The 21,761-nt window shown below is 42.9% G+C and overlaps 2 protein-coding genes and 1 long non-coding RNA gene across 3 annotated transcripts; 2 read left to right on the top strand and 1 right to left on the bottom strand.

Moving 5' to 3' along the window:
- Positions 1–203: 203 nt before the first annotated feature.
- Positions 204–10,442, top strand: LOC308071180 (uncharacterized protein). The gene is made up of 2 exons (XM_080406214.1): positions 204–5,741; positions 6,963–10,442. Exon 1 carries the CDS (start codon positions 2,177–2,179, stop codon positions 3,749–3,751), a length of 1,575 nt encoding a protein of 524 aa, XP_080262340.1. The 5' UTR covers positions 204–2,176; the 3' UTR covers positions 3,752–5,741; positions 6,963–10,442.
- Positions 9,665–10,565, bottom strand: LOC308071195. Its single transcript, XR_013931008.1, has 2 exons — positions 10,455–10,565; positions 9,665–9,976 (listed from the first exon to the last, which is right to left on the bottom strand). It is a non-coding gene; the product is annotated as an uncharacterized lncRNA (long non-coding RNA).
- Positions 10,566–10,583: 18 nt separating this feature from the next.
- DHCR24 (24-dehydrocholesterol reductase) lies at positions 10,584–21,743 on the top strand. Its single transcript, XM_080406211.1, has 9 exons — positions 10,584–11,072; positions 12,316–12,471; positions 12,907–13,012; positions 13,297–13,415; positions 13,506–13,769; positions 14,562–14,705; positions 15,653–15,850; positions 16,602–16,780; positions 19,489–21,743. Exons 1-9 carry the CDS (start codon positions 10,599–10,601, stop codon positions 19,640–19,642), a joined length of 1,794 nt encoding a protein of 597 aa, XP_080262337.1. The 5' UTR covers positions 10,584–10,598; the 3' UTR covers positions 19,643–21,743.
- The last annotated feature ends 18 nt before the right edge of the window (positions 21,744–21,761 follow it).

Here is a 21,761-nt window from a genome sequence, read left to right on the forward strand (position 1 = left end):
CATTTAAAATATCTGTCTCCCCTTCCCTCATCCCCTTCTGATTCCTGTATTTTCTATGCTGAGCATTGCTGTATGCACAGCAACACAGGCAATTTCATCATAATCTAAACGGTTATTCACTCCTCTTTTTGTTTTAAAGCAGTTTCACATCTCAATTGAGCTCACCTACTCCCTTCTTTCTGCCTAGGGCCTTACACGGAATAAATCTTCCCTTATGAATAAATGATGCTGTTATCCAACAAGTCCTGCACTTGATCACACTCAGATCAAGAATAATTACTTAGCTCCTTCAGAGAGGTTAAAATAACCTGTCTTAGGGCACGGGAAACTTCTTTTCCATGCATAATTTCAGTCAGCAGACAAATAGGTAAATAAAAGCAGATAACATCAACTGGGATGTAAGAAGGAAAAGAGCTGTTGGGCAGACTAGGCACAACTACAACAAATATAATTTGGCCATGAATAAATTTAGGCTGGGAATGAGGAGACCATTTCCAAATATCAGAGCTGTGAAGTTTCAGACTAGTCTTCAATAAAAGCAGTGGGACAAAAAAAAAAAAAAAGAACAGGGTTCAAAACAAAGCCTCTGAGTTGTCTGAAGGAGACTCTAATCCAGGGGTTCTCAAACTACGGCCCGCGGGCCAGATACGGCCCCCCAGGGTCCTCAATCCGGCCCCTGGTATTTACAGAACCCCCCCCGCCCCCCCCCCCCACGCCAGGGGTTTGGGGGGGAAACCAAGCAGCCGCAGATGACTGCCTGCCACTTCATCTGCGCGCCGGCCCCCTGGTTAAAAAGTTTGAGGACCCCTGCTCTAATCTATGGCTGCCTGCCACAGCTGAACTCTGAACCTTGATGCAGCAACCCCTCCCAGCCTGCTGCTCCCAAGTATCTCCTGTGGCAGCTAAAGGCAAAGGTTGTTACATTATCTGCTATTAGTTTGAATTAATTAACCACATTTGATTTTAAATAGGAATATAGAGTTATAAGAAATATTTTAGTGGAATTTGTGTTTGTATAAGCAACCGACAGCTACTATGAAATCCTCTGTACAGCCCCGCACCAAGGCCGAAGGGATTGGTCAGAATCACCTAGTAGGAATGTTTAGAACTTAGGTAACAGTTTCATGGTTGGATGCAGTGTTTGTGTGTAGCCTAGGAGAACGTATTGAGATGTCAAAATGTAGAATTAATGGGAACTGGGGAGAGTGGAATGAAGCAACTCGTAGTTACCCGCCAAGAAACAGCGAATGCAGGTAAAAGGTAACTCCGGCAGGGGGCAACGCGACCACAGACTCATGTACCACCTACCCGAATAATACCCCAGACCCATTTCCAGACCTTTCTAACCTTTACTGAGCAGAATCGGATATGGGAGGAGAGTATGTTAATGATTTTCGGGGAATACTATGTTTATGCATGAATAGTTAATGAATATGTATGAGCAAGTCCTAGATAAGGTGCGTGATTTTGAAACTTGGTGTGCGTTGATCGTGAGAGCACTCACTCACGCACCCGGTCGTTAATAAAGAAGTGTCTGCTTATCTGCATCACATTGGTGTTGATAAGTTCTTTATTCCCAGATTTCGGTAACACTTTCTGGCGACCCAGATGGGACTTCGTTGAGAGAGACCGGAGGAGTCGGGGACCTGATCGGTTCCAGCCGGCTCTTAGGATTTCTCAGGGATACCCATCGATCCCCGATCCATAAGGCTCTTCGCGACGTTCCCTGGATTTTGGTAAGACACTTCTTGTGTGTAATTGTAGTAAGTGGGTTAGAGTTCCACTAAAGTAAGTGGGTTAGAGTCCCACTGTATATGTCCGCCTATCAGACATGGCGAAAGCTGCGCAGCGTTGGACAATAGTGGATTGCGGAGACAAGAGAAGCTATATGCTATAGTGTTCTCAAAGGTAGCACCTCTAACAAGAAGTTAGAAATTTTTCCTGTGTTATTTTGTGGAATTTTTTTTATTTTCTTTGATTGTATACCGAGTAAGAATTAAGGAGTGTGTAATATTGTGTTATATACCTTTATTTAAGGTAACAATTGTGGAAAAGTGTGAGTGTGGCTGTAAGGGTGAGACGTGCAATTGAGCACAAAGCGAGTGTGGAGTTCGGATCCGCGGATCAAAGTGACAGATTTGAGTGATTGTATATTGTATTGTAAAGTGATTATACCATGGCATCTATGTTAACTCATTTGTTTAAAAGTAAAAGTATGGGTAATCTGGCTGCAAATGACAAAATCCCGAAAAATTCTCCATTAGGATGTTTATTGGCACATTGGGGAGATTTACACGATGATCTGCCAAAGAGTCAGATGATTGAGTATTGTAATAATTGGTGGCCTCTGTATACATTGGATGATCAGGAAAAGTGGCCCATGAATGGGACACTGAATTATAACACTACTCTGCAGTTAATGCTGTTCTGTAGAAGACAGGGGAAATGGAGTGAAATGCCATATGTAGATTTGTTCTTTTACTTAAGACAGAGAAGGGATTGGCAGAATGAATGCAAGCTAACTAGTGGAGATAATTTGGTAATGGCTATAACTTCAGATAATAAGAAAGTGAAAAAATGTTGTTCAACTTGTGAGATTGGAAAGGATTGTTTGAAGAAGAGAATTGTCTCTGAAACTGATGAAGGACCAGAATTAGATATATTCCCTCCTAGGAGAGAAAGGAATCTGGGTCGAGAATATAGGGAACAGGAACAGGTGGAGGAACCAGAAAGTAGTGGAATAGAGGATGTGGAGGAGGGACTGTCCGAGATTGCAATTCGGGACCCTGTTTCCCGAAGAACTCGACAACAGGCACAAACAATAGCTTCCCTGCGACAGGGAGTTGGTAATAATGGGCCAGTGTATGTGAAAGTGCCTTTTTCAGTTATGGACTTGATGGCTTGGAAACAGGCAGCAGGAATTTATAGAGAAGATCCTGAAAGAGTGGGCAGAGTGGTAGATACTATAATCAGAACGCAGAACCCGGACTGGAATGATTTACAGGTGATCCTGAATAATTTGTTGGATGATACAGAAAAGCAGATGGTATTAAAGACTGGCAAAGCACAGGCAGAAGTGGCTGTGTTGAGTGGAACAACAGGTGGAACATTAGAGCAGAATTTCCCATCTGGGGATCCGCAGTGGGATCCAAATAATGTGGGGCACAGAGAAAGACTGAGTCGGTATCAGAAATGGATTTTATATGGAGTTAAACATGCCATGCCTAAACCTTTGAATTGGTCTAAATTATATGAAGTGAGACAAGATAAGAATGAATCTCCCTCAACATTCCTGGAGAGACTGAAGGAAGCTGCCAGAAAATATACTGATTTGAGAGTGGAGACAGAGGCAGCTCAGATACAATTTGCTTTGATTTTTATGAGCCAATCAGCACCAGATATAAGAAAGGAACTCCAGAAACTTGAGGGAGAAGATTCAAGAAGTTTGAATAAAATGCTGGAGGCAGCATGGAAAGTATATTACAACAGAGAAAAAAAGGAAAGAAAAATCAGGAAAAGTAGATTGCTGGCCATAATGACAGAGATGGCAGGCAGAGGAAGAGGCAGAGGAAAAGGACGAGGGCTCAGTGGAAGGGGAGGATTTACGAACTGTGGTAATCGGAATTTTAATACCCCCTTAGGAATAAATCAGTGTGCCTTGTGTAGGGAGGAAGGACACTGGAAAAGGGATTGTCCTAAAAATAGAAATGTTCAGCAGGAGATAGCCAAAGTAATGGTTTTAGATGATTGAAGGGGACCGGAGGGGAACCCAGCTGAGCCTCTGGTTATAATTAAGCTGGGAGAAAAAGAAGTTAAATTTTTAGTGGATACAGGAGCGACATTTTCGGTATTAAATACCTGTAAAGGAAAAATTGGAGCAAAACCAGCCAATATAATAGGAGCAACAGGGAAAGAAGAAAACGGGCCATTCCTGCAACCCCTGGATTTGAAATTTGGAAATAAGATAATTACACATGAATTCTTGTATGTACCAGAATGTCCGGTACCCTTGTTAGGAAGGGATTTGTTATCCAAATTAAATGCACAAATTGTTTTTGAGGAAGGAGAATTTTTCTTGAAAATACCTGAGTCAAAAACGGGAGAAATCTTGATGATACAAGAAAAGGTAAAGGAGCAGGAAATTCCACCAGAGGTGGATTCTGCAGTGATCCTACAGTATGGGAAACAGATATTCCTGGTAAATCAAAACTAGCAGAGCCTGTCAAAATGAACTTAAAGGAAGGAGCAGGGACAGTAAAAATTAAGCAATATCCAATCAAACCAGAAGTTGGACAGGAACTAAAGGAATTGATTGATAAATTTCTGGAGTACAAAATTTTGGAAGAATGTGAATCTGAGTATAATACTCCTATTTTACCAGTCAGAAAACCCTCGGGTGAATATAGGTTAGTGCAAGACCTGAGAGCAGTAAATCAAATAGTTAAGGACATTTATCCTGTAGTAGCAAATCCTTATACATTGTTAACAGCGTTAAAGGACACTTATCAGTGGTTTACAGTGCTTGATTTGAAAGATGCTTTCTTTTGTATACCTTTGGAAAAGGGAAGCAGAAAACTGTTTGCTTTTGAATGGGAAAATCCACAAACTGGGCAAAAGATGCAGTTAACATGGACAAGATTACCCCAAGGATTTAAAACAGTCCAACAATTTTTGGAAACCAGCTGGCAAAGGAGCTTGAAATCTGGAAACAGGACAAATCAAGGCCCGGACATTTACTTTTACAATATGTGGATGACATATTGATTGCTACAGAAGAAAGGTTTACTTGTGTACAGGTAACTATTGACCTCTTGAATTTTCTTGGACTAAATGGGTACAAGGTATCCAGGAAGAAAGCCCAAATAGCCCGCCAGACTGTGATATATCTGGGCTTTGAGATTTCAAAAGGGCAGCGACAATTAGGAAAATATCACAAAGAAACCATTTGCAGTATACCTGAGCTGAGAAATACTCATGAACTCAGAGCGTTTTTGGGAATGACAGGGTGGTGTCGCCTTTGGATTACGAACTATGGGCTAATAGCTAAACTGTTGTATAAGGCCCAAAAGAATTCTCCCTTTGTATGGGGCCCACAACAGCAAAGGGCTTTTGTAGAGTTAAAACGTGCCTTAATGTCTGCATCTGCTTTGGGACTTCTGGATTTAACCAAAGATTTTCAGTTGTTTGTTCATGAAAGACAATGCCTTGCACTGGGTGTGTTAACTCAGAAGTCAGGAAACTGGAAATGACCAGTCGGATACTTCTCCAAACAACTGGACACAGTGAGTAGAGGGTGGCCAAACTGCCTTCGAGCAGTGGCGGCAACAGTAATGCTCATACCAGAAGCTCGGAAATTGACCTTGGGAAGAACAATAACAGTCTATGTCCCACACATGGTGATAACTGTTTTAGAACAAAAGGGGGGACACCGGCTGTCTCCAAGCCGAATGATGAAGTACCAGATGGTACTGACTGAACAGGACGATGTGATTCTAAAGACAACTAACCTGATAAATCCTGCAGTGTTTTTAAGCTCCATACAGGAAGAAGGACAACTGGAACATGACTGCTTGGCTACTATCGAGTATGTTTATTCCAGTCGTGAAGATCTGAAGGATTTACCATTGGAGCAACCAGACTGGGAATTATATACAGATGGAAGCAGCTTTATGGAGCAAGGAGTCCAATACGCTGGATATGCAGTAACAACAGATACCACTGTTATAGAAACAAGAGCACTGGTGAGTACCACCTCAGCCCAGAAAGCAGAACTTATTGCTTTGATTCAAGCCTTAGAATTAAGTAGAGGAAAGAAAGTAAATATCTGGACAGACTCAAAATATGCCTTTGGAGTAGTGCATGTCCTCTGGGCTTTGTGGAAAGAAAGAGGGCTATTGTCCTCTCAAGGATCAAACATTAAGCATCAAAAGGAAATTTTACAATTATTACAAGCAGTTCAGAAACCAGATCAAGTAGCAATCATGCACTGTAAGGCACATCCAATTGGGAACACAAAAGAAATTGCTGGAAATAATTTGGCCAATAAAACGGCAAGAAAGGTAGCAAAGAAACAAACGTTACAGATGGCAGTAATTCCTTCTAAAACAGTAACCCTTCCCAGGGACAAGCCAAGATATTCAGAAGATGACAAATTAGGTCAGTTATTAAATGCTAAGAAAAACCTAGCTGGATGGTGGGTAACTCCTAATGGACAAGTAGTAATTCCACCTCTTTTGATGAGACAAGCAATCCAAACAAGACAACAGGAATGTCACTGGGGAGCAGAAGCCTTAGTAACTTCTTTACAGAAACAAGTAGTATCAGTTAAAATGTTAGGATTAGCTAAAATGAGAACTGCAAAATGTGAAGTATGTTTGAAAAATAATCCAGTGATTAAGAAAAGAGTCTAAATGGGTAGGTTAAAATCTGGTACAGAACCTGGAGATTATTGGCAAGTAGATTTCTCAGAGTTACCTAGACAAAATGGGTACCAGTACATCCTGGTGGGGGTTGATACTTCTACAGGATGGCCAGAAGCCCTTCCCAGTCGCACCACACAACAAAAGAAGTAGTGAAGTGGTTACTACAAGAAGTAATTCCAAGAACTGGAGTTCCTATTGGAATTTCTTCTGACAGGTCCACACTTTGTTGCCGAAATAGTCCAAAGTATTAGCAAAGTATTGGGTATTGCTTGGGATTTACATGCGTTCTGGAGGCCACAATCTAGTGGGAAGGTAGAAAGGATGAATCAGGACAAATAAGTAAAATTTGTCAAGAAACTAATCTAAAATGGCCTCAAGCACTTCCATTGGCATTACTACAAATTAGAGTACAGCCAAAGAGTGGAACCTCAGTCAGTCCTTATGAAGTATTATATGGAAAACCATATAAGTCTCCAGAACCAAATCCAAACATACATGTAAAAGGAAAACAAGATGTGTATACCTATTTGCTTTCTCTAGGGAAAACTTTGGCTGCAATTCAGAGTGCAGTAATTTGGAATAAACCTTTATCCCTGGAAAACTCAGTGCATGACTTTCAACCAGGAGACTATGTTTATTTGAAAACATGGACCTCCGAACCTTTGCAGGAGCGCTGGAGAGGACCTTTCCAGATACTGTTAACCACCTTTACAGCTATCAAGATTGCAGAATCAGATGCTTGGATAATATACTCAGGTGAAGAAAGCACCTACTCCATGGAAGATTGTTAACCATGACCCAAAGACTTTAAAACCGACTCTGAAACATGTCTAATTTATCATATCAGCTTCTGATTGTTCTTTGGATTTTATGCTGGAAAGTAGTGCTGGTAGGATCATGGGCTGACTTGGTGGATAGAAACAAAAGACAACTAGAAACAGAACAAGTGATTAACATTCCCAAACAAACATTTGAGGAATACTTGATGTTAGGATTGATTAAAGGATTTGGCAATTTGCAGAATGTTACGCAAATTACTGCTTGTTTACCAATACCAAGGACAGTAGGTGAATCTATTCCATGGGGAATTTTAACTATGAATCTGACCAATCTGGAACATAAAAATGAGACCACTTATTGTGAACAAAGGCCAGTAACTCAATGGTATGAACAAGTAAAGGTTATCAAAAAACAGTGGAAGTCGCCAGGTAAAGAAAGATTGTAAAAAACCTACTGAATTATGATTTTATAACAGGATCCTGACCTAGTGCCATAGCTCAAGTTCTTCCTCCTGGGGGTCCAAATCCCCAGTAGCATGGTGTTCATATGACAAACAACTTAAAACCAATGTGAGCAAAATTATCATGGAATGGAAGTGTAACAAAAATGGCCAAGGTATGCAATTAGTAGAACAATGGGGCTCTGTATGGTCCATGTCCATATTTTCTCAATTTCAGTACATGGCCAGAACTCCTTGGTGTTTTACCTGGGATGGAAAAGCTTTTGCAGTTTTACTCTCAGTCAATGATAAAGCAACTTCATTTAGAGAGAAGGAGAATAAAATAGTGCCATGGTGGAAATGTGAAAGGGTGTACGATTGCAGCAATGCAGACTTAATAATTCAAAGAATTCCTCCTTTGACAGCTGCTTTAAAATATGGTTGGTTTTGCCGAGGTCTTAAGAATACTCTCAATTTAACCAGCACATTTACGCCCAGGAAAGGAACTCTGTTTAGTTGCAGAAAATCTACCATTCTAAGTCCAAGACATTTAGTTTGGGCATTAAGTGATGGAACCTGGACAACTCATTTACCATTAGATGGTAAGGTAAAACAAATTACTTTAAGCATGCCAACATTGTGCCCGATTTGGAAGAAATCACCATTTAAAAGATCCTTGGAAAGTTTAAAATTAAAACGAACCAAGAGGTCTGAGACAAATGATAATACTTGGAACGAACCATCAACAGGAGTAAAAATTGGCTGGGCTCTTGAATCAATTTTGAATCTTATAGCCTCGTATAGAAACAGAGAATGGCTTTATCAGTTAACAGGTCAGGTAGAAAAGTTAATAAACATCACCAAGAAAGGGTTTAAGGAATCAAATATACAGTTACAGGTGACTTCCAAGATGACTTTACAAAATAGAATGGCATTAGATATGCTCCTACTTAAAGAGCACGGGGTATGTGGATATCTCAAGGATAAATTGGACTACTGCTGTATTCATATTCCAAATGTCACTCAAGATGTGGAGCATGATCTGGAGTTACTAGGCAAAATTGAAAAGGAAACAGAATCAATTCGAGAAAATATGTCAGGAGATTGGCTGAGAAAAATTTTTAGCAAATTAGGATGGAATCTAAGCTCTTGGATAATCAAAACTCTGTTTCTGTTACTAATTGTCTTTCTGATGATCATGCTGCTATGTGCCTGTCTGAAGAAACAACTTACCAACAGAATCGCAGTTCATTGCATGATCATGAGAGAAGTACCAATTATTCCATGAGGATACAGTCCACCACCAAAATATGCTGAAACAAATGCTATGTAAATAATGTGAAAGTATTGAAATAATTTTCAACACTTTCAAAGGGGGGAAATGTTACATATCTGCTATTAGTTTGAATTAATTAACCACATTTGATTTTAAATAGGAATATAGAGTTATAAGAAATATTTTAGTGGAATTTGTGTTTGTATAAGCAACCGACAGCTACTATGAAATCCTCTGTACAGCCCCGCACCAAGGCCGAAGGGATTGGTCAGAATCACCTAGTAGGAATGTTTAGAACTTAGGTAACAGTTTCATGGTTGGATGCAGTGTTTGTGTGTAGCCTAGGAGAACGTATTGAGATGTCAAAATGTAGAATTAATGGGAACTGGGGAGAGTGGAATGAAGCAACTCGTAGTTACCCGCCAAGAAACAGCGAATGCAGGTAAAAGGTAACTCCGGCAGGGGGCAACGCGACCACAGACTCATGTACCACCTACCCGAATAATACCCCAGACCCATTTCCAGACCTTTCTAACCTTTACTGCGCAGAATCGGATATGGGAGGAGAGTATGTTAATGATTTTCGGGGAATACTATGTTTATGCATGAATAGTTAATGAATATGTATGAGCAAGTCCTAGATAAGGTGTATGATTTTGAAACTTGGTGTGCGTTGATCGTGAAAGCACTCACTCACGCACCCGGCCGTTAATAAAGAAGTGTCTGCTTATCTGCATCACATTGATGTTGATAAGTTCTTTATTCCCAGATTTCGGTAACAAGGTATTTGTCCTGCTGACAAAGAGGAAAAGGCACTATCTGACACATCAGTGTGCTACCTCACTGTGGCAGGGTCCTCACGAAACACCGACACCATGTTCCTCTCTTAAACCCAGCGGTGCTGCGGCAAGGTCCCTCTGCCACTGCAGGGTCCCTGACGGCACCAGGGACCCTGCTCCGCGCTGCGCCAGCATCTCCTGGGGTGGTCACTGCCTGCAAGGCACCTCGGCCACTGTCCTCTCAAACAGCACACCTCTTCAGGGACATCATGGATTTTACCTAAAAAAAAAAAAAAAAAAAAAAAGCTTTAACTTCCTCACAGACTTTATAATTTTCCCTCATGCTCCTCCGTTGTGGAGAGGAACTTTCTGCCGGGTTTTGGAGAGCAAGCTGTGTTTTGGAGGGGGGTATCCTCCCTCCTCCCAGGAAGCAGGCTGCACGGCACTTTCCGCAGGGGGCACCCGCGCTGCCAGGTCCCCTGGCACCTCAGCCACCACCACCGGGGCGCACAAGAGGGGCACGCGGAGCTGTTCTGCTCCTGCCCCCCAACCCGAAGGCACCCGGTGTAAGCCCCTTGGCCGAGGGACACCGGCCACCACGGCACCCCCACCACACAACTGCCAAGGGCCTGACCCCCCCCGGCATAACCCCTCAGCCCTGACTGGGGGGTGCCCGCTCCTTCAGGCCCTGTGTTCCCTGCCCTACACCCCCCCTCAAGCCCTGCCTCGGGCCCGGTCCCCTGCCTCATGACCCGTACCCAGCCCCGGCGGGGGGCCCGGCCCTGACCGGGGACCCGACCCTGCTGCACGCCACCTCCCGGCCGGGGTCCCCCCGCCGCCCGAAGGGCACACCTCACCGCTCACGGCGGGGGCGGCGGGCGGGGGGGCCAGCGGCCGCGGCGATGAGGGGAGCGCGGAGCCCGCTGCGCGCAGCCAATCGGCGCCCTCAGCGCCTGGTCCGATCTCCCCGGAGCTCTCTTATTGGCCGCTCCCCTCCCGTCGCCTCACGGCGGCGACCGGCCGCGGCCAATGGGGGGCGGGCGCGCGGGTGGCGGGGCGGGGCCGGGCGGCGAGGGCGCGAGCGGCGGGCGCGGCATGGAGGGGTCCCGGCGGCCGTGAGGGAGCGAGTGCGGGCGGCAGGCGCCATGTCGCCGGTGTGGTCGCTGGGCGCGGGGCTGCTGCTGCTGCTGCTGTGGGTGAGGCACCGGGGGCTGGAGGCCGTGCTGGTGCACCACCGCTGGGTCTTCGTCTGCCTCTTCCTGCTGCCGCTCTCCATCCTCTTCGACGTCTACTACCAGCTGCGCGCCTGGGCCGTCTGGCGCCTGCACAGCGCCCCGCGGCAGCACGCCCAGCGCGTCCGCCACATCCAGGCGCAGGTGAGGCCCGGCCGGAGCCCCGCACCCCCACCGCCGGGCCGGGGGGCGGCTTCGCGGGAGCCTGGCCCTCGCCCCCCCCCCTCTGCCGTGCCCGCCCGGGGCCTGGCGGCGCGGCCCTGAGCCCGGGGCGGCAGCCGGAGCCGGAGGGGGGTGAGGGGGGGTGTTTGCCAGCCGGCGGGGGTCTCGGCCCTTCAGGGGTTTGTTTGGTTGTTTCCCGTTGAAACTCTGCTCCAAGTTGCGGCGCCAAGCGCCGGCAGGTCCCCGTAGCGGCTGTGGGGCCGCTGGGCTGCAGGCTGCTCCGTGGCGAGCGCTGTGCGTGGCCGGGGCGCCCGTCTGTACCGTGAAAATGTTGGTCTGCTAACGGTGGGCTCGGTACCGCCCTTCAATACCCCTTACATCCCCCTTCTCAGCCTTGTTAGTTCCGAGAGATGATCGAAGGGGAGCCAAAACTTTTCCTCCTCCACCCAGAAACGCAGGTGGCTTTCGTGTTGCTGCGCTCTCTAGTATTTGTGGCAGTTCTGTCAGTTCTGTCACGTCTGCTTCTGTTTTCTTCTGTGACTCTCGTGTCCGTTGCAGATACGGGTGGATATTAATGTGCACGGAGTTATTCTTTGAGGATTCGGGGTTGGGGGTTTTATCACCAGCTGTAGTAGCGGTTGAGCTTTGAAGAAAATGCTATATAATTGAGGTTTGTTCTCCAGATGTTAACCACTGCGGCTTTGCAAAATTAGGGGATCATGTGTTTGGCTTACACGTTTTCAGTCTCAACTTTTCTCTCTTTGCCTGTTCATTTGCAGGCTCAGACTGTTTTTTGTGTGTTTCAGAGGAGGCATTGCTTATTAACCTTCACAGAACTAAGATTATTTATGACGGTGATAATACCTCCCTTAGCACATAGCTTTTCCTGTGGATTTTTAAAACTCCATGTTAGTTTCTTGCTAGTTTTCTGAATCCTGTCTCCAAAAAAACCCCAAAAGCCTCAAGGTATTAGAAATGCTTCCTTTATATAACTAGACTCCTCTGGTGGTATTTTACTTAGAAGTTCAGAGGTCTGCAGAGAGACTTCCAAAGTGTCGCTGCTCACCATAGAGACATCCAGGCATTGTTACTTGCAGGTAACCTGCATGTAGAGGAGTAACAGTATTTCTGAATGTTTTTTCACAGTGAGGGAAGAGTGTTTCTGATACATATTACTGACAACATGTGCACCTGACAGTGTCAGTTCACTTGTTACCTCTTGCAGGTTCGGGAATGGAAAAACGAAGGCAGCAAAAGATACATGTGCACTGGCCGGCCTGGCTGGTTGACTGTATCACTTCGTGTTGGGAAGTATAAGAAGATTCATAAGAACATCATGATCAACTTAATGGATGTTCTGGAAGTGGACACTGAAAGACAGGTAACAAAGTCATCACAAAGCTTTCATAATAATGAAGTTACTGTATCCGTAGCTGAAGAGGCAATTAGATTCCATAAAGAACAAAGGATTTTTGTAGCAAGTAGACCTGTCAAATTTCAGGTTTTACAATGTGTGCTTGGATCATTGCATCAAAAAAACCCAGCATATGGAATTGCTTAGCTTTTATGTGCTGAAGTCTAAAAGACCAGATTGATTTATGGTTCTGGGGACTGAGCAACAAGATGTTGAGGCAGAGGAGGAATCACTAAATAGTTTCAACTATTTTTAGTAGCGCTCTTAGGAAAGTAAGTCTCTGAATTCTGATAACAGATGGAAGTACAATCCAGTTAGCCGTATGTTGTCATTGTTAATGGTGAACACTTAATTTATGGTTGGGGGTGGTGGTGGTGGGGTTTTTTTGTTTTTGTTTTTCAGGTTGTTTGTGTAGAACCTTTGGTGACCATGGGCCAGTTGACTGCACACCTGAATCCCATGGGCTGGACTATTCCAGTGGTACCAGAGCTTGATGATCTTACAGTAGGTAAGGGTCATTGTGATGATGAGAGACTCACTGATTTTGCTGCATTTTCATTAGCTTTTTATGCAGTAACGTTGCATTATTTTGAAGGCTTTAGAAATATTCTGTTGAACCTTATGTTCTGTTGTGGTATTTATAGGCACTTAACCCTTTTTTTTTTTTTTTTTTCTTTTTTTAAATAGTCTTGAAAGTCTTGCCCAGAGCTTAAAAGTGGGGTTTTGTTCTCATAAAACTTCCTGCATTTTGGAGTGTGTTTCATTAGATTTGTTATGTGCTCTCTTGGCAAGGTGGCCTGATCATGGGAACTGGCATTGAGTCTTCGTCCCATATCTATGGACTTTTTCAACACACCTGTGTGGCCTATGAACTTGTTCTTGCTGATGGAAGCCTTGTGAGATGTTCACCAGTAAGACAAAATGTTATTTTGCTATCATTTACAATGTCGTTGACAGTTGTCAGTATGGATATATGATTTGGTATGACATACTTTTTGCAGACTGAAAATTCAGACCTATTTTATGCAGTGCCTTGGTCTTGTGGTACTCTGGGTTTCCTGGTTGCAGCAGAAATACAAATGATTCCTGCCAAGAAATATGTCAAAATACATTATAAGCCTGTGAGAGGACTGCAGAAGATTTGTGAAAAGTTTACTGAAGAATCTAAGAAAAAGGAGAACAGTTTTGTGGAAGGACTTCTGTATTCTTTGGAAGAAGCAGTCATCATGACAGGAGTCTTGACTGATGAAGCTGAGCAAAGCAAGGTAACTAAAGTGAAGTTACTCACAAAGGAAAAAAAAAAAAGCCCGCAAAGTTTAACTGAAGCTATACTGTATGCCAATATAAAACCAGAATCATTATAAGATTGGAACAGCCTCTTAATGTGGGACTAAAAGTTAGATCTGTCCATCAGAATACTTTAGACTGCAGCTCTTTGCTACTGTCACGCAGTCTGTAGTCTAAATCTCTTCAATCGATAAGAAATGACCCACTGATTTCATTATTCTAGCAAATAATTTAGTCTACAGCCTTTTCATTCCAGTACCTAAGGAAGAAGAGAATTATCTTTTCTCGTGTACAGAACAGTGCTGTTTTAAATCACAGTTAATTCAGAGTAACTCTCCCAGCAAGCTTTTAATACAGTTAATATTAGTATAACACATGAGGGACATTTACAGGAGAGACGTACTAACTGTTCACTGCAACCCTCAGCCTGGGTGTTTCTCCTCTGTCGTAATGTGACTTTGGAGTAATGATGGTTTGAGAGATCAGTATTTTAGGAATCCAGTTCTGTCATATTCATGGGCTCTTGGCTGGCTTGTAACAAGCAAGCCTTAGCAAGCCTTCTTTAAATTAAACCTTAATGACAAGAAAGGTAAGAAGATGACATGCATGTGGAGAAATGAAGGCTCCCTTGATCTCTTGTGACAATCTTACTCAAACTGTCACATTGATTCTTCACAGTAAAGGAATTGGGGGACATACTTAATGTTGTCTGGTAAGGTGTAACTGTTATCTGTGTTGGTGTTTGCTGATGAATGCACGTTTTCTTGTAGATAAACAGAATTGGCAACTACTACAAGCCGTGGTTCTTTAAGCATGTGGAGAAGTATTTGAAAGCTGACACAACCGGAGTAGAATACATCCCAGCTAGACATTATTACCATAGACATACACGCAGTATCTTCTGGGAGCTCCAGGTAAGACCAGTTCCAAAATTAAAATAAAATCTGCAGGAAGGTACTCTGCTTTTTCCCACTGTAGGTACAATGTGCCTGCCTCCCCTTGGCAACACTTCTTTCATGGCGGAAAAACCCAGTGAAGTTCATGGCAAATTTGTAAGTCCTGCATTTGGGCAAGACAAATCCAAAGGCACTTGTTTATATATAAGGCATTGTATCATAACCTCCTAAATTCTTAGTGCTTTTCTGAATTTAGACCGTAAGTACATATTTCAGCATTAAGCTTTTAGACCTACTAAGTGAATTTCAAAGGCAGGTGATGGAAAAAACGTGAATGTGAAATTACAGCTGAAAATTTACCCTGCCTAAACACAGAATAGTAATTATGCAGTGAGGTCATTTGAATTTCATAAAAGTATTTGTGACGTGCATTTACGCAAGACTTCATTTGGCATTCTAAAAGATACCCATTGCTGCATTTTGAATGTCTGGAGTGAGATACTGGATCCTTTCAGTTCCCAGAGAAGTTAAACAGGAGTTGGCTGTGCAGGAAGTACTTTAAATTTTACAGCTTTAAAATTCCTGTAAGAGCTGATCTTGTATGTGTTTCTTCTTGCAAGAGTTCTGTAGGTTTAGCTTCTTATGCACTCCTTCCTTAGCTGTTTTAAGATAATAGCCTGTTGTTCTCTGAACTTCATTCTCTAAAAGTGTTTGGGGCTGTGTGTTGTGATTCATATGACTGAAAATCGGTCGTCGTAACTAAGGGAGGTTTAGGCAGGGCTGTGTACCTAAGTTCAGTCCAGGCCTCTCCTGTTTGTTCATATTTGTATTACAGTAGTTTAGCAAAAGTATCAGCAGTTAGATGTATTGAAAATCTGGCTTAATATTGCTCTGACAATTCTGAAGTATTGTCTTTTGGTTCACTTGCACAATCTAAAGTCAAACTTCTTCTTTCCTTTTTAAAGGATATCATTCCTTTTGGCAATAACCCCATTTTCCGTTACCTGTTTGGCTGGATGGTTCCTCCAAAAATCTCTTTGTTGAAACTCACCCAAGGAGAAGCTATTCGAAAGCTGTATGAGCAACACCATGTTGTACAGGACATGTTGGTGCCAATGAAGAGCCTTGAAAAATCTATCCAAACCTTCCACGCTGACCTTAACGTAAGAACACAGGTTTTTAAAATGCAGCGAGTCTTGGACTGTGTATAATAATAACTGACTTGTTGATCATAAGGCATAATAATCTGCTTCTGTAAAAGGTCGTTGTATCCTGGGGAGTACTGTGCTTTGCGAGTCTATGATGCAAGGCTGCAGAAGAAGTGAACACAGCTTTCTAGGAAAAAAAAAAGATTTAAAAAAATTAGATTCACACTTCAGTAGAAGGCCAACACTTCTAGAAGATTTTTATCACTTAGTAAAACTTAAACTGATTTTTCTTTCACCTGAAATGACTAGTGGTCTCACTAAACCACAACTATAGGACTTAATTTCCCTTTCTTGCTTTTCTGATTTTATTTTAGCTAGTATAAGAAGTACAAACTTGGCAATTTCCATTTTGGACTGGCCTGGAAAAGAAAACTCTTTTTACTCAGATTATATGTTCAGTTGCTTAGGGATCAGGGATGGGTTTGGTTTGTTGGTTTTTTTCATTTCAGATATTTAAGCAGGAGGAGGTGTAATTCTAGGAGGACACAGTGCATTTTCTGAGCCTTTCAATCTGTTTGCTTTAGGGTCATTAGAAAGTGCAGATAAGAACCACAACAAGACAGTTGGAAAGGAAGAGCTGTGTAGGTTTCAGTTGCAAATGAGGAAGAAGTCCCCTTAACTCTTCATTTTGTTACCTTTATTAAGAGAAATCTTAAAGGATTGTTTTGTTAAAAGTAAGTGATAAAGCACTTTCTTACTTCTGCAGGTGTACCCTCTTTGGCTATGTCCTTTCATATTGCCCAATAATCCTGGCATGGTCCACCCAAAAGGGGATGAAACAGAACTCTACGTGGATATAGGAGCTTATGGAGAGCCCAAAAGGAAACAATTTGAAGCCAGGGCTTCAATGAGGCAAATGGAGAAGTTTGTAAGAAGTGTGCATGGGTAAGGATCCCACTCCTTAGAACAGTAATAATGCCATGTAATTTACACTCGTGTGGTTTAATCCCAGTTACTTAATCCCACAGCACTTCAATGTCACAATAATTTAACAACCGCAATCATTGAAAAGTAGTTTTAGTTACTAATTTTGATGTTACAATTTTTAATTATGATTTCGCTTTTATTACTTGATTGCAAAACCAACCAAATGAACGAGTGCAGTGGTGAAGTTCTTGCAATGTGTTTGGGAGCTTCAGGTCACCTAGGCATCCTTTCAGCTCCAGGCTGCTCTGGGTGTCGAGCCTCTGCTGCAACAAAATACATCCATGCACCCAGGTGTGGAAAGACCTCAGCAGGTCTGTGCATAACACAGTTGCGGTGCAGAGGTGGTGGCAGCGTGGGTCGGTGGCCACTCCCTTCCCGAGGGCTGGGTTAGCCAGCCTGGCTGACAGCCGCTGAGCTCGCATACTGACTTGTTTCAGGCCAGTTCAGAGCAAGTGCTGTTTTGGCCACAGTCCTTTCGGGAATCCCACAGGCTGTTAAAGTTTGGACAGCTTCCCTGCCTGCCCTTGGGACTGCTGTGGTGCCTGCAGTCCTTGCAGCATCATGCTGCAGCTCTGCCTCGTCCTTGCACCGGTGTGTCCTCGCACAGCCAGGCCAGCCTTGACTCTCCCCCGCAGTCCCTGTGCGGTGGTGGGAGTCTTTCCTCCCTCACAACTTGTGCTTCCATAGCTTCCTTTTCCCTGCCCCAATTCTTCTTACATAGGACCACAGTAGGCGTGAGATATGTACCCACCATCTGCCACAGGCTCCTGCCAGCCTCGTTTGCTGTAGTAGTGTCAGTGGAGAAGCAGTTACAGGCTTGTTTCTCAGGAACAAAAACCAACTACACGGTATTTTTACACCATCAGTGTAGTTTATCCACATTTCTGTTTTGACCTGCTTCTCAGTCTAACACTGATTACACCCCATGTGGCTGAGTAACAACAGTGAATCTGCTTCAAGATGACTTGGAGAGTGTAAATGACTTTTAGCTGCAATAAGGATCTGCCAGAGAACAAAGCAACCAAAAGTGAACTTTAAGCTTTTTCTAATTAACTTGAAATTAAGCTTATAATTTAAACCTTTTTACTAGCAAAGTTTTGTCTCTTCTCTACCTGTCACGAAGAAATGAACAATGGATAAATGCTTAATCTTACACTTCTGTAATCACACGCAACAATAGAGCTTTTATGTAACAGTTTTACTGCTGTAGTGTCATGCAGCTGCATTTTATGAGAGCACAGTATGGATGTAAGGGAGAGTCAACAGCTAAGTACGGATTTCATTTATTTTTGTAAATGGACCTTTGTTACACTTTGCTTCATTTGCACTACAAGTTTATCTTCTTGGCCTGGTCTGATCTGGCAGACTTTTGCCTTCCTGGTTATATTGTAATGTACGGTTCAAAGGAACTGTTAAAAAGTCAAAGAACATATTGCTACATGTGCGTGAATGCATTTTGTAACACAGGCTACTGTGACACACCGTGACTGCACCTCCATGGATCATAAGAAAGCGTGCAGGAAAAATACTTCTCATTTTTGGAAGCTGGAATTAAAAGGTTTTTAATGGGAGAAAAAGGAAAGCAGGCTTTCAAAAGCAGTTAGAAAAGTATTCGTCAGGGAGGATTTAGGTTATATGTGGGTTCTGGTGTAAGGGGCGGGACTCTTGGTTTGGGGGAACTTTTGAAGTTCTCTCTAGACTTGTGTTTCTGTGAACGCAAGTTGTTGGAATACAAGGTGTCAGAAGGTTTGGCAGCCCATGGTTCGGATGTCCAAACGGGAACCACTGCTTTATACACATTTTTTAGTCCTTCTTTTTTCTTTGTAGTAGCAAAACTAATGAAAGTATCAATACACTGGTGGCTAAAGAAGTGTTCTGAACCATATGTTAAAAGCAACAGTTATTTTAATTGATTTCTTTTCCCCATCTTCCCCTTCACCAAAATGACTGTAGCAGCATTCTGCTGTTTTCACTGATACATGTTACTTCCTCTTGGAAAAAAGATCACAGTAAAGTTAAATCCACAAAATAATTGGCTGAGTGTCCCAGCATAACCCACATGAGCAATTATGTTTGCTTGGTTTTATAAAGCGTTTTTCGTGGGGGTTTTTGGTGAATATTTGCTATTCATACCTTGCCCTGTTTTGTTTGGTTTTTTTTAAATTAAAATTTCCACATTTTCTATTTTATTAATTAATCTTATTAATTTTAATATAATTTTAATTAATTTTAATTAATTATAATTAATTATCATTAATTATCATTAATTATCTGGGTGTCGAGCCTCTGCTGCAACAAAATACATCCATGCACCCAGGTGTGGAAAGACCTCAGCAGGTCTGTGCATAACACAGTTGCGGTGCAGAGGTGGTGGCAGCGTGGGTCGGTGGCCACTCCCTTCCCGAGGGCTGGGTTAGCCAGCCTGGCTGACAGCTGCTGAGCTTGCATACTGACTTGTTTCAGGCCAGTTCAGAGCAAGTGCTGTTTTGGCCACAGTCCTTTCGGGAATCCCACAGGCTGTTAAAGTTTGGACAGCTTCCCTGCCAAATTATTTTATTAATTAATTTTAAATTTTATTTAAAATGAAAATTCTGTTTCAAGTCTTGTGGTGCAATTAGTATTGAATCTCTGTCTCTATTGATTTTTTTTTTTCCCCTCCTCTTCAGTTTCCAGATGCTGTATGCAGATTGCTATATGACCCGTGAGGAGTTCTGGGATATGTTTGATGGTTCGTTATACCACAAGCTGAGGGAGCAAATGAATTGCAAGGATGCCTTTCCAGAAGTGTATGACAAAATCTGCAAAGCTGCGAGGCACTGAGCCTGGATGATCTAATCAAGCAATCAGGGAAAGATTAATTTACCTATAGCTAGTCAGTATATCCTTTTAAAAAAAAAGCTTTATTGCTCTCCAAATAAGCTTATTCTTGTTGATGTTTAAAGGTATGAATTCCTGCTTTATAAATTTATGTTTAGTATTTCTTCGTATGCTTTAAAACCAATTTTCCAAACTCAAAAGTGATTGTTTTTAAGAACTCTTAAGTGCTAGCCTTTGTATCTAATGTAGTGACATAGGTGAATTCATCTATTTCCAAGCAGAAGCAAAATAACTGGAAAGGATGAAGATACCGGAGTTACACCAGCTGTGTACTATAGATATTTAACATTACTTTTGGAAATGATAGGGAGGACTCAGAAATAGGTGCCAAAGCTGAACGCATTGTCAAATGAATCACGATGTTAAAAACATTTGCCTCCGGTCAGTAAGCAGTAGAACAGCTTAGCCATGGTACTGTCATCTTTGGCTGTTGTGTGGAACCAGGCTGCTTGGTTTACACAGTCCTGCAACCGCAGCAGAGCAGTTAAAACTCCCTAACAGCGGCTTCAGTTTCGAAACGAAGCATGGAGGTGTGAGGAAAATGCTTTTTACTTGTGCCTATCAGATTTGTAATGATTTTGATTATAAAGGGTAAGTGGATGTAGGTTTTAGGTCCTTTGTCATTGGCTAACAGTGCATTGGGCTTTTGCCCCAAAATGTCAACGTTCTGGCTTTGTAGACTACTGAAAAGAATGCTGCTATTTCATATAGCCAAGCTTTAATTTCAGTTTTTACTCGTTGTGGGTCAGTTTATGTGGATTTTTTTGGGTTTTGGGGGTTTGGGGGGGTTTTGCTTGTGGCTTTATTTTAGTGCCTTATAAATACTGAGTTGGAGGAAGACGTGGGTTGTTTCACACCCTTCTGTCCTGGCCAGTAGGAGAAGGAAGTCAAGGCTTTGTTTATACGATATTTTTTAAAGCAAGTGGCCGTGGATAAGAAGAACTCTTGTGAATCCTGATACGCACAGGCTTTGGTTCTGACTCAAGTGACATTTTTGCTTTTCGTTTTAGCTGGATTAGATTGATAGGCTTTGTAAAAGGACTGTTTCAGTCACCTGGAGAGGAAATCAACAGCAAGTACTGTTCACTTCCCCCTCCTGCTGCTTGCTGGTGAAAACGGCACAGTCATGGACTTCATGCAGTCAAGTGTTGAAGTGTGGAAATGTTTTGAACCGAAGCCCATGTCTTGTCCAAGCAGTACTTAAAACTGTTAACTTGAAACTTTACTGAGCTTGAGGGAAAAGAAAGTCTTTTTATTGAGGCTTGTGTAGGGGGTAACATGAAGAACTTTTTAAACAGTTACCAGTGGGAGGCGGTGTGGTTTTTATATGCGTGCTAAACCAATGATTTTATTTATTGATGGATGGATGTTTATGGTCCAGATGAAACCAATGATAAAGCAGTAACAAGAATAAGCTTGGCCTGTTTACTCAGTGATGCATGCTGGGCAAATCGTGTGCAAATAAGGTACCCCTGAAAATCCCGCGCAGGGGACTGGTAGCAGGGGCAGCCCGCCAAGGGGAGACGCAGCCGGTGCAGAGCACCTGCAGTGCTGCCCAAGCCGCGGAGCCAGGCGGGAGGTGGAGGTGCGTCAGTGATCCAGGAGTGTCTGCTACACTGTTCCAGGCTTCGGGGTACACAGGGAGGCAAACGCTGATGCTCAGGGTGTAACCAGCCTTCCTGCCCCTGTGAGGGAGGTGACACAAGAGCTGTGTCCTTGTCCCTGGGGCTAGGCGACGATTCAGGCCAGGGCTTGTACGATAATCTGCACAGAGCAAGAATGGGTCTGGTTAGCTTTTAAAGGGTGATGTTAAACAGCTAGAGGATATGCAAATACTTTTACTTAGGCTGTGTTTCTCTCACTTATGTACTGATGATCTTTAGGTATGCACTGTATTTGTTTTTTCACTTTTTAATTTATTGGCAAAGTTTGTATGACGTGATTGGGTACTGTAACTGTATCAGTCATGCACATGCATAATTGCTGTTGCTCTTGATTTTCGGTTTTATGGGCTGTTTAAAATAAAGATCTAGCCAGCATCGAAGTGGAGTGGTGTCCTTTA

The sequence above is a fragment of the Falco punctatus genome (assembly GCF_963210335.1).
Source record: "Falco punctatus genome assembly, chromosome: 11".
NCBI lineage: Eukaryota > Metazoa > Chordata > Aves > Falconiformes > Falconidae > Falco > Falco punctatus.